The following is a 13,186-nucleotide window of genomic DNA, read 5'->3' on the forward strand; positions in this document are numbered from 1 at the left end:
ATTCTCCTCTCTGCAGGCATTTAGCGCTTGCAGGAGGAATATGCAAAGATCAATTCCTCTATATGCAGCCACCCCATCCCCCTCCTATCAAACTTCTTTTTTTTTTGCTGGCTCCCCTAGTGCTGTACAGCCCCCCCCCCCCTCTCCAGCCCCTTAGTGCTTTTCAGCCCCCCCCCCTCTTCAGCTCCCCCCCCCTCCAGCCCCCCCCCCTCTAGCCCTCCCCAGTGCTCTTCAGCCCCCCCCAGTGCTCTTCAGCCCCCCCCCTCCAGTTAATATTTATTTTTGTAACTTCTGCATTAATGCAAAAACTTTAACAGTTTAATTTTATGAGATCATTTAGGAGGGTGCGTTTAGGGGCGGGATTAGGGGCGGGGCAGGGTAGGAGTTGGGTGGGGCAACTAGTGGCAAGTAACCTTTAAGGCCTGGCTAGTAGCTCGGGACTTTAAATTTTGAGCCCTGTCATTAGGACAGCTTTTATTGGATCACAACCGCTTGCTTTACACTACCTAAATGGAAGTGTTCTAAAGATTTTTTTTATGCTAATGTTTTTAAAAAAATACTACACTATTAACTTTACCTCTTTAGTTTCCATAATTGTGGAGCTGTTCCACCTATAACAGAGGAAGGATTACAGGGAGATTTGGGAAGTCCTTTGGGTGGACAGAGATATATCACACTGCACAAACTTTGTGCTTCAGGTGAGCGCGCATTGCACACTGAGGTGCTCAGTAGGTGAAAGGATTGGGCACATTAAGCACTATTATCTTTGAGTGAAGAAGCATTGCACAGAGTGGAGGAATCACAATATTTTATCTCAGATTGTAATAAAAAAGCACTGCATGTGTTTAAAGACTCACGTATTTTAGTTGATCATTCCAAAAGGGATTTTTCCACAATGTTTCACTATGTGTTCCTGGATGTCATTAAGGTGCAGACTAAGCACTGAGATTTGCGTCTTTAGCTAAATTCTTATGATTGATATGTGTAACTTTTTATTTTTCCAATGAATAGCGCACCATTAATACACTTACACTAAAATTTAGGTAGCAGCTGCCATGGCTTCTTTAAAATGGGCACAAACTGACTGGAAACTACTGCATATGCCATTGTGACTAAGATAGAGAACGCCTCTACACCGTACTGAACTCAGTATGTATATGACTATTATTTTATCTGTACTGCCAGCATCTATCTATGTAAATTCCTACGGTTATTTGATTTCACTTGCCATAGTTCTGACTGAAGGGAACCAAACGCTGGTATAAAACTTTGCAATATGTCAACAGTGATTAAGCGCAGACTCACCTACATACAACCTACTCAATATCCTGTTTCCCACATACCCGGTCCCTCTAGCTGTTTTCCATTTTCTCAGTCACCGTCTCATCTGATAACCAAATGCCTAAAGGTCGCTTGCAACATCCCTCAAAAACCACGTTACACACTCTAAAATATTTTGTTCCTTAAAATGCGCCAGGCATGCTGGTACATGGTTGTGATGAAAGCACTGACAAGTAATGTACAGGGGAAGTACCCTTTACGAGCTGTGTATTTATTGCTCGCATGCAAAGACAAACCTGACATTTTTATGTCTTCGATGACATACATTATATTGTCAAAAGTATCGGGACACCTGCCTTTACACACACATTAACTTTATTGGCATCCCAGTCTTATGCTGGCCATACACTAGCCTGAAAAATTGTTTGAAAATCTGTCATTTGGTCCATTCGTTCGTTTTTCGTCCAGTTAATGGGCACAAATAGAAAATCAGTTTGAACTTTTTAGAGCTGAAAAATCGTAGGAACAGTTTGGAAAATTCTGCCAATGAACGATAAATTGAAAGGTTAATGTGTTTCTCACCCGAACTGTTTGCTCTAGGCATATGTGACAAAATGAACGAAAACTGATTCATTTAAGTCCATTGAACGATTTATCGATACAAATTCCATCATTGAATGATGGCACGATCGTCTGCTCTCACGGCCGGGTGTTCATTTTTCGAAAATGAGTTTGAATTATTTTTCATACAGTTTATGGCCAGCATTAGTCCGTAGGGTTCAAAATTGAGTTGGCCCACCCTTTGCAGCTTTAACAGCTTCAACTCTCCTGGGAAGGCTGTCCATAAGGTTTAGGAGTGTCTATGGGAATGTTTGACTATTCTTCCAAAAGCACATTTGTGAGGTCAGGCACGGATGTTGGACGAAAAGGCCTGGCTTGCAGTCTCCACTCTAAATCATCCCAAAGGTGTTCTATTGGGTTGAGGTCAGGACTATTTGTAGGCCAGTCAAGTTCCTCCACCCCACATTCGCTCATCTATTTCTTTATGGCCCTTGTATGGTGCACTGCTGCACAGTGACGCTGAAACAGGAAGGGGCCATCCCCAAACTGTTCCCACAAAGTAATGCACATACTACCTTGCCCCTTTGTTGTAAAGAAAAATATGATGAAATGCTATATATGGCCAAATCTCTACACAGAGAACATCTAAGGGAATGTAATGGTAGGTTCTTATCTGCTGCATTTTTCGCAAGAAAAAATAAACAGCCACCTAAAACTAAGAATAGAGGGGGTGTGTGCATGCATAAAGTAACCAGACAGATTCAGCACACACGTTATATTCTGGCTGTACAATCTGTTTTAGATATACCAACTATGTAGTACAAGGTAGGTCCTCATACAATATTACATAGTTTTGGTAAATTAAAAGTTGTGTACAAAGATTGTATGGTCCGTGTATGATGTGTATGGTGACCCTTAGGCATTCCAGGTACGAGATTCAGCTTAAATAAGACAGTGTGCACACCAAGCTTTAACCACTTCCATACTGGGCCATTTCTGGCACTCCGCTCCTACATAAAAAAAAATCATAATTTTTTTTGCTAGAAAATTACTCAGAACCCCCAAACATTATATATATCTTTTTTAGCAGAGACCCTAGGGAATAAAATGGTGGTCATTGCAACTTTTTGTGTCACACAGTATTTGTGCAGAAATTTTTTAAATGCGATTTTTTCGGAAAAAAATCACAATGTGAAAGATGATGTTGCGCCGAGTAAATAGATACCCAACATGTCACGCTTTAAAACTGCGCACACTCGTGGAATGAAACCAAACTTAAAGATCTCCATGGGCAGCGATTTAAAATTTTTTACAGGTTACCAGTTTAGAGTTACAGATGAGGTCTTGGGCTAGAATTGTTGCTCTCACGCCAACGTTCGTGGGGATACCTCACATGTAAGGATTGGATGTCGTTAACATATGTGACAGCGACGTACGCATGCGTTCGCATCTGCATACGAGCACCTGGGGACAGGGGCACTTTACATTTTATTTTTATACTTTCCCTTTAATTATTTTTGATCACTTTTATTCCTATTACAAGGAATGTAAACATCCCTTGTAATAGGAATAGTGAATGACCGGTCCTCTTTATGGGGAGATCAGGGGGTCAATAAGACCTCAGATCTCTCCTGCAGGCTAGAAAGCCTGAAATAACAAAAAAGTGATCTAGGCTATCCAGCCGAGATCACGGCAGTATTGGCAACTGCTAGGCCGGTCGTGACATCATCAGCAGCTGCAGGTGTCATTCAGATATCCCCACTTAAAGCCCTGGCAGTCATATGACGTCCAGCGGTAATAAAGTGGTTAAAGGATAAGTTCACCTTTTGGAACATGGTACACCTGCACTGGCCCCTACTCTCGCATTCTGACAGCTAACAGGGGATCTTCTCCCTTACCCTAGCTGTCACAATCTGTAAAAACTTGGCCATGAAGGCTCCGCCCCACCCGGTCGTGTCCTCTATTTACAGTGTTCTATTTGAAAAATGTTACTTATCTTTTAAAGTAGAAGTATGACCAAAGCTCCTGTGGCTCTACTTCTCCAGTGGATCTCAGGAGTGCACTTAGTTCTGCACTCAAGCGCTTGGGCATTAATTCATTTTATTGGCCAGAATGGCAATTCTTTCTTGCCATTGAAATGCATTAACGCTAAGTGCTTGACGTGCCTAGTGTTTTTTTTCTGACAGAACACTGCTGCTCATGGATGAGCTGGCAGTGTTTTTTTCTGCCTCTAAACACCTGTGTGCGCATGGACACATAGGCCAACATGGAGCATTAGGAGGCAGAATAAAAACAAAAGAAAATCCCAGACTCCACCAAAAGCAGCATTTTAAAGGGCTCTTTCACACGGTCCGCCTCTGTAGGCGGATCCGTGCTGCTCAGCAGGGATCGATCAGCGATCCCCGCTGAGCCGGCGGATGACAGCTCCGTCTCCGCTTGCAGTGCGGAGAGGGAGGTGTCACAGCCCCCGCTGCTCTCTATGGGGAATCGGAGAGCTTGTTGATTGAAAATCCAGCACAGACGAGTTGAAAATTTGCACCCACCACCAATGTGATTTGTGCTGACATTTAAACAAAAACCACAGTGGCTAGAGAGGGAATTGTAAAATACTTGCAGTGGCTGGGAGTGTAGAATTTGTGGCTTTTCAGTACACATGTGACTTAAAAGTTAATTATAAAAACACTCCTCCTTCAAGGGTGAGTTTGTTTGTAAAATTGACCCTGTGGTAACACTTTAAGTAATTAGTATTCCTGAATTCTGTAAACCTTTAGGCCTCATGCACACTGACTGTTAGGGCTCTTTCACACGGGCGGTCCGATCAGATCCGCCTGTCAGTTTTTTAGGCGGATCGGATGCGGATGCCCCATTCAGCCCTATGGAGCAGCGGATGTCAGCGGTGACATGTCCGCTGACACCCGCATCCGATCCGCCTAAAAAACTGACAGGCGGATCTGATCGGGTGATTTAAAGACTTCATCAAAGCTGCATGAAGCTGTCCCAAAGCAGTGTAAATGCTTTGTCAGAAATCTTGCTGTCATTGTTCTTTTCAAAACCTAAGCCTAGAAATTGTCCAAAATTCAAAACGTGGGTGGCCCTTCCAAGCACCACCCAGCTCAACAAGTCAAAAAATGAAGGAGCCAATTGGAAAATTATCAGTGGAAGAGTTGACTGCATCAGATGTAGTCCCTGTTCCGCTTATATTTTCCACCCGGAATATGATAGTTAGCAGTGGGGATTCCTCCATCCACAAACCTGAGCCACATATAGCCAGCTTTACTGTCATACGTACAAGGAAAATGAAGCAATGAAGCCGACAAAACAAACCTTTTCACTGTTTTTGCTCAAACATTCATTAAGCAGTCTAGGGACCATTATTTACACTTCACATATCCAGTTCTAGGGGCGCTGTTTTTGTGTGTTTAAGCTATACCATAAAGGAAAAGGCTGTAATTACCAGGCACAGTGGAACAAACAGAGCATTGGAAATTACTAGTGTAAATAATTATAGTGGTGGCCTACAAAGGGTGAGCTCTGGTCTGAAGAAAGAATTAAACTCTTGTTTCTTGTAATAGTTAACTCCTAAATGATACAGGAGTAATGTGTAGGGGCAACTTGTATGGGTGAAACATGTTGACCACCACTGCAGACCTTCAGAATATACTAGTTGTCTAAAAATACTGATTCCAGAAGTAGCCAGAGTCTTTGACTTGAACATGCTTGTAGGCAATTAAATCACAACTTCTCACCTGCAAACACATTCTGAATCAGTAAAGTATTGAAGACAAGGGGTCCGCATAGCAACCAGGCAAGTGGCATTATCATGAGACCAGCAATGGAAGCTTACATATTTTCTCTTACAGCTTTTCTTAAGATTGGAAATGTAATACTGAACTAGGCAGGCCGTGCATGAGCAACTCTGTCTTCAGGCAAGTAAATAGCTGGGGTGAAGGGTTCAAACCCCAGTAAATCAGACCAATTAAGAGTACTTGTGCCACAATTTTGTCATGGATGACTTGGGGTCATTTTATTTTACGTGAACCAGCAGGTTCACTAATCTGTCTCAATACGAGGCATATACCATTAAAGCCTTTCCATTACCATACATTAGTACTCTATAAGTAAATGCTTCAGCTACACAGGAAGGTTTCTGCAAACAATCGTCAGAAAGAAAAACCCGGACGTCTGCCTGCCCATTGGAGGTCATAAGTAGTTCTACCACATTCTTCTTTGTAAAGCCCCTTCAATCAGCACTGGCAGTACAAGCAGGATCTAACATGTACCAGGATATCAACATACACAGAGGACAGCAGAAGAGACAGTAGTGAGGAACCAAAATTAAATATTTCTACCAACAGCTCAGGACAATGCATGCGAGTGAGTGTGTCCAGCACAGGACCTTACAAACCGAAAGCCAGGTTTTTTTCTTTACAAAATTAAAAATAGGAAGAAACTATACTGAAAGAGCTGCATAGATCAAAAACTATGAGATTATGCTAGATTTTACTCCTGGAAACACGAATGGTACAACAATGCAAACCCCACTGAGGATGCAAGGACCCCCTACAGCATAGGTTTAACCCCCCCAGTAAGAGGAATTCATCTGCAGCACACTCGCTGGTGATATAAGTGAACACACTCACCTCAGTTTATCTGTATGGATTCCATTTAGTCCTAAACTGTCTGGACGCTCCTTTCTCCTCCTGTACAGGTCTGACTGGGACAGCTCCTTTAGCTGCAAAGCATTCATCTTTAAACCCCAAAAAATGTAAGAAGCCAATAAAAAAAAGTTGAAATAGCCTCCAGAGACAGGCGCGTTGTGTGTATGCACACCTGCAGTGTTACAGGCAGAGAATCCCTTGCCAGAAGCACTCGCAGCCTCTTCCTGTTTCTCACTCGCACACACCCATCTACAGGGCCACTCCGGTATGCTCTCCTTATCACAGACCTACACACCTATGGGATGGTCTAGGAAAGAGATTTGTAAAGCTGGCTGGAGGCGGGCTTGTTTGGGTCATCTTTTGTCCTTTGAAACTGCACACACAAACTCATTGTTGTGCTAAGTGGACAGGCACCCACACAAAATAATGCATCAGAGAATACAGTACACAAAGAGCTGCCAGGACACAACACTGAATGCCTGATTGCACTGCTATTTCATTTTGCTGGACAAACTACTATTGCTCTCAGCATACAATTAATAGTTGAAATTCTACATTATCAGCTTTCTATAAATAAACCAAACCAGGGAAAAAGACAGGAGTTTCCCTTCCTGAAATTATTCACTAACTACACACAGAACAGTTTGTCTCGAGTTACGGTTTTGTTTTTCAAACATTTTAAGCCCCTAAAGGCTGGCCATACAATATACAATTTTCTTGTGCAATTTTCCTTTAGATTTACCAAAATATAAACCTAAAACCCTTTCAATTTGTATGCTATCAGGGAGGCCCTTGCATTACATAGTTAAAGGGAAATCTCAAGGAAATTGAATTTAAAATTTTTATAATACAGGTCAAATTGCAGCCTATTGCTGGCAATCGGAGCAACGCCAACTTTGCGGCGTCACACCGATTTCCAAAAGTAGTTCCTCCACTACTTTTGGCGACTTTTTATCTGTGCATGAACCCGCACAGATGTCTTTGAAGTCGCCCCCCGAAGTCGGATTGGAATGCGGCTTTGAACTCACACGATTTCAAAGCCGCGTTCAGTGTAAACCAGGCATGTCCAACCTGCGGCCCGGAACCTCAGGCAATGCGGCCCACTGCCCCCTGACAATTTCTTTTTTTGCTAGGGAGGAAGGAAGTCAGGTCGGGGGCACGGCCACAGCAGCTTCCAACTAACGGTAGGCAGAGGCTGCCTCAGAGGGGGCAGGGGAGCATGTGCAGTGTTTCTGACTCCTACCACCATGACCACTTCATATCACTGAAGTGGTGATGATGGTTAGAGTGTTCCTTTATTATCACTCAGAAGAAGTAAACTTCTGTATACTGATTCCATTTCATTTGATCATCCTCTAGTTGTGTTAAATTAGGGGGGGGGGGGGGCGCGGCGGCGCGGGAAGGGCGCAGCGGCATTTTATTACTTATATACCTTAACTATAGTATATATTTTATATGCGGCCCGAGACAATTTCTCTACACTCAATGTGGCCCAGAGAAGCCAAAAGGTTGGACACCTATGGTGTAAACGAAGGCAAAATCTAATTTTCCAGCATGCTGAATTATTTTCCTGAGCAAGACCACCCACCCAAATCACTTTTCTAAGCTGATCCATTGTGCCATTGAGTTCTCCACCAATTCACAGGTCAATATACATCCCTCACAATAATTGCATAGAGTATGTACACAAAGAATGTTCCAAATTAAATTGCCGCTATGTATATAAAATATATAACTGAAGTGCTGTACGCAAAAGGAATCTCATAGATCACTAACACTTTGGAATAGAACTGCTAAATGCCTGAAGTTAAGACAAATAACTAAAGCACTGGTGTAAAAGAATGCTTTAGTAAAATATGTGGTCAAAAAATAATTTAGAATCCAGATTTAATAAATAATGCAGATTTCAACTGAAAATTACTTTTGAAATGACATGAACGATTTTCAAAGATTTTAGTAACTGGGTTTACATCTATTTTACTGAAAGTAGAAATATAGGCAAAATGTTCTTTTTTATTTTGAATATAGTAAGGGATCAATTTTTTTGCTATCTGTGTCCCATTGGGGAGATTTCCCCTTACTTCCTGTCCCATAGCCAAAACGGGAAGTGAGAGGAAATCCCTGTAAATTAAGAGAATCACTTGGGGCCACTCAGGTCGCCAGAACCAGTTGGAAGATTTCCCCTCTAATACTGTTTTGTGAACAACCCAAAATTTGGGATTTACTTTCACTTTCACTGACAACAGTAAACAGAACAAATTCACAATTGGTTCCTGCTGCTGTCCAAGTCAGTCAGCCAGCCAGCCAGCCAGCCAATCAGGAGAGAGAGGGGGCGGGGCAGGGCCAGGTGGTGGCTCCGTGTCTGAATGGATGCAGGGAGCTATGCTTCGGCTCGGGTGCCCCCATAGCAAGCTGCTTGCTGCGGGGGCACTCAACAGGAGAGAGGGGCCAGGAGCACAGAAAAGGGACCAGAGAAGAGGAGGATCCGGGCAACTCTGTGCAAAACCCACTGCAAAGAGCAGGTAAGTATAACATGTTTATTTATTTATTTTTTTAAAAAAAGCGATTTTACAATTACTTTAATTTGTCAACTCACCGTTAATCAAGGATCTTTTTTAACAGCTTCCAGACTGCCGGCCGCACATTTACTGCCGCAGGCTGGCCCTCCTACGCGAACTGATTTAGCCGTACGTCAGTCGTGTACTTGGTGTTGGAAGGGCGAGCGCAAGCAGGCAGTGACACGCTCCCACCCCCACTAGGCAGCGGGGTTACCGATACACGGGACCGACGGCCACGATTGCCGCCGAGCACCTACGATGGCTCCCCGCTGAGAGAGAACCATGGTCGCCTGTTGTAAACACAGCAGATCATTCTTCTCTCTGAAATGATCACAGGTCTCTATGGTCATTTCACAAGCCCCTCCCCCCACAGTTAGTAAACACTCCCCTAGGCTCACATTTAACCCTTTGATCAACCACTAAGTTAACCCCTTCCCTGCCAATGTCATTATTACAGTAACAGTGCATATTTGTAGCACTGATTACTGTAGTAATGTCACTGGTCCCCCCAAAAGTGTCAAAAATGTCAGTTAGGGGTTCGATCTGTCCGCCGCAATGTCACAGTCCCGCAAATAAAAAAAAAAAAAAAAAAAAGAATTATCGCAGATTGCCGCCATTCTTTCCTCTAGTTTGTAGACGCAATAGCTTTTGCGCAAACCAATCAAAATAAACTTATCGCGATTTTTTATTTACCAGAAATATGTAGCAGAATACAAATTGGCTTAAGAGGATGAAAATTTTTGATTTTTAAATTTTTTTTTATGGATTATGTTATATAGCAGAATGTGAAAAATATTGTTTTTTTTTTTCAGAATTGTCGCTCTTTTTTTGTTTATAGTGCAAAAAAAAAAAAAAAAAAAAAATTGCACAGGTAATCAAATACCACCAAATGAAAGCTCTATTTGTGGGAAAAGGACATAGATTTTATTTCAGTAGGGTCACTGCTGTCAATCACAGCAAGTGAGCCAATGAGGGAAGGTTGAGCCATGCTGTGTGTGTGTGTGAACAGACACACAGAGCGCGACTCGGGAACGAACCTGCTCAAGTGCCCCCGTAGCAAAAGGTTTGCTATTGGGGACACTCAGCAAGGGGGAGGAGTCAGGACCGCCGAAGGGAGGCCCAAAAAGAAGAGGATCAGGGCTGCTCTGTGCAAAACCATTAGACGGAGCAGGGAAGTATACGTTTTTTTTCTTTTTTGTTTTCTTTTAATCTTAGCTTTAGAACAGGGGTGGCGAACAAGTTCGACAAAAGGAGCCAAAATTTTAAACTGTGAGAGTCAGAGAGCCACACCACGCAGTGACCTGCCAAAACAGACAAACACTCACACAAAAGCATATAACTTTAACAATAATATATTAAACACATAATATAACATGCTCAGTCAGGTGTTTTTTGTTACCTTGTTGAAATGATGGGATGATAATCTCAGTGGGATTTCTGGCATCTTTTGTTTCCAGTAATCTTCTGCCCCTAATTTTCAAGCTAAAATTTTGGTTTTGGCTCTGCCCATACATTTGGTCCCCACCAGCCTCTCTGCTGCACATTTGTGTCCCCATCAGAGACCCCTGCACAATAATGTCCTTATCAGAGACCCCCACACACATAAATGTCCCCCATCAGAGACCCCCACACACATAAATGTCCCCCATCAGAGACCCCCACACACATTAATGCCCCCATCAGAGACCCCCTTAGTGCACCCCTTCCACATTTGCATCCTTCATCAGAGCCACCTCTCTGCATTTAGGTCCTATCAGAGAGCCCCCCCCTCCCCTCCTCACCTGCTGCTGTTGATATGCGCAGGGTCACGGATGGTCGTCGGATGGTCGGTGCTGCTGCCAGTGCACTCCAGTGCCTGCTGAGGCCGCCTCAGGGTGACTTAGGTAGCTGGTTAGATAAGGTTTTGCGGAGCCTCGGCGGGGAAGATGTCAGCGGGCGGCTGTCTCGGCTGAGCTGAGCTCTCGTCAGTCACTCAGACATGTCCGTGACAGGCAGCTGAGGCGGGAGGGAGACACACGGGTCCCCACGCTCTCTGGCCCGTGCAGTTGGGACATGGGAGACGTGATGACGCAGCCTGGGGGCGGGACTACGCGCTTGGAGATCTTTCCTCAGAGGTCCCGCAGCATAACAAAACCAAACTTGGCAAAGAGCCACAGTATACCAAACAATGATAAGAGGCAAAGAGCCGCATTCATTTTGGCCGGGAGCCGCATGCGGCTCGAGAGCCGCGTGTTCGCCACCCCTGCTTTAGAAGAACTTTAAAGTAGTTGCGAACATACAATGTTACAGACCCTTTCAAATACAGTGCTGGTGACTGTCAGCGCTTACTGGAATGCTGGACTGTGAAGGAGACAGAAGCTGCATGCCGAGAGACTAAACCAGCAACCAGTCGGGCATCTGGGCAGATCCCGACAATATTGTGCAGACTGGCGCTGTGATGCCAGCCTACAGCAGACTTTAGCCAACTGTCGGCTGAACCTGAGTCACAGGAATGCAGAACTAAATGCACTCTTGTGACACAAAGGAGACACATTGCCGAAAGAGCTTTGGCCGTACTTCCTTTTTTAAAGGCAAGTACAGAAATCCCTAGTCACACATTTATTATCTCCAACTTTCTCTATCTCCATGTGAGAGTAAAAGGCAATCACCAAGCATTAATGCTGTCAACTGGAAGAAGGCGTGTGAGCCACTTGCTCCTCCATTCCAGGAAGTACTGGGTATTTTTCACTCCTGCCGGCAGAATGGACTAGCCCTGGCAAAGCACAGGTTTGCTTCAACGTACAGTGGTAATGTTAAAACTCCCTAGCCCATTAACACAGAAGCCTATTCTACAAACACCAGCTGTGGGAAGTAGGGAACAGTCAGTAAGGCCCCGTTCACATAGGGGCGATCCGACTTGGGGGGGCGACCTCCGAGGTTGCGGTGCGAGCAGCGCGCGGCGACCCCGGAGCGGCCGGCACGGACTTCATAACATTGAAGTCTATGACGGTCGCTCCGGGTCGCCCCAAAGAAGCTCCGGACCCTTTTTCTAAGTCGGAGCGACTTGTGGCCGACTTGTGAACGGGTCCGCAGCTTCCCTATGGAAGGCGACCTGTGAGGTGACCAGGTCGCCTCACAGGTCGCCTTAGTGTGAACGGGGACTAATATGTACAAATCAACAATTCTGCATGTTGCATTATCTTTAGCCTTTCCACAATACTTAAAAAGAGGTTTTCATTTCAGACTTCAGCTCAGACGGAAAGAGGGTAGGCATTCAGAACAAGAACTACATCCATGTTCAATTCAGCACAGGACACCATTAGGCACCCACAAAGCTAAGCCCTAAAATAAAATGGCATTTTTTTTACTTACCGTAAAATCCATTTCTCTGAGTTTGATGGAGACAGCACTCCATAAATCATAACTACTGGGTTATATTGCCTCCTGCAGAAGTAGGACTAGGCAGAACAAAAACACCTGGCTACGCCTATGGGCCGTCCTCAGCTTGGTATATAACCCCCCTCTCTGCTCTAGGTAATCAGTTTAGTAGCAAGCAGTATTAGAAGTATCAGAACTTCATAGAGGGGTGGCTGTTGTGTTCGTCAATGAACTCAGAGAAATGGATTTTACAGTAAGTACAAAAATCCAATTTTCTCCTTTGTTCATCGATGGACACAGTACTCTATAAATCATAAATACTGGGATGTCCAAAAGCAGTGCCAAAAAGGAAAATGAGGGGTGAGGAAAATAACCAAAGGCTAAACATAAGTGCCCTTAACCAGGACACAGGAGCCCAGTCTGAACAAAATAAAAATTTTAAAAAACCCCTTAAGAGGGAACAGCCCCTCTTAACCACTTGCCGACCGCCGCACGACTATATACAGCGGCGGTCAGTCCCTCTTGGGCAAAGTGACGTAGGGGTACGTCACTCGCCCACGAGCCTCTAGGGGGGCGAGCGCGCGCCGCCGGAGGCGCGCTCCCGCCCCCGCTCGTTCCCTGACATCCCCGCGCGTGTGACCGGCGGCTCCGATGTCCGCCGGTCACTCGCGATCTCCCGCAGGAGAGTGAGAAAGGCAGGCGGCTGATGTAAACACAGCCATCTGTCATTCTCCCTTAGATCATGACAGAGGCTATGCGATCCTGCTATGT

At 44.5% G+C, this 13,186-nt stretch overlaps 1 protein-coding gene across 2 annotated transcripts in view; it reads right to left on the minus strand.

The window, feature by feature from the left end:
* The window catches only part of LIMS1 (LIM zinc finger domain containing 1), a 159,236-nt gene that overhangs the window by 64,707 nt on the left and 81,343 nt on the right, over positions 1 to 13,186 (minus strand). The window contains exon 1 of one of the 2 annotated variants that reach the window (XM_082245891.1): positions 6,483 to 6,663. The exons of the other annotated variant lie outside the window; for it this stretch is intronic. Within the exon in view, the coding sequence (XP_082102017.1) occupies positions 6,483 to 6,589 (107 nt within the window). The 5' untranslated portion in view covers positions 6,590 to 6,663. Of the gene's footprint in view, positions 1 to 6,482; positions 6,664 to 13,186 lie in introns of those variants that run through there. 2 annotated transcript variants of the gene reach the window in all.

The sequence above is a fragment of the Pelophylax lessonae genome (assembly GCF_965119305.1).
Source record: "Pelophylax lessonae genome assembly, chromosome: 2".
Classification (NCBI taxonomy): Eukaryota; Metazoa; Chordata; class Amphibia; order Anura; family Ranidae; genus Pelophylax; species Pelophylax lessonae.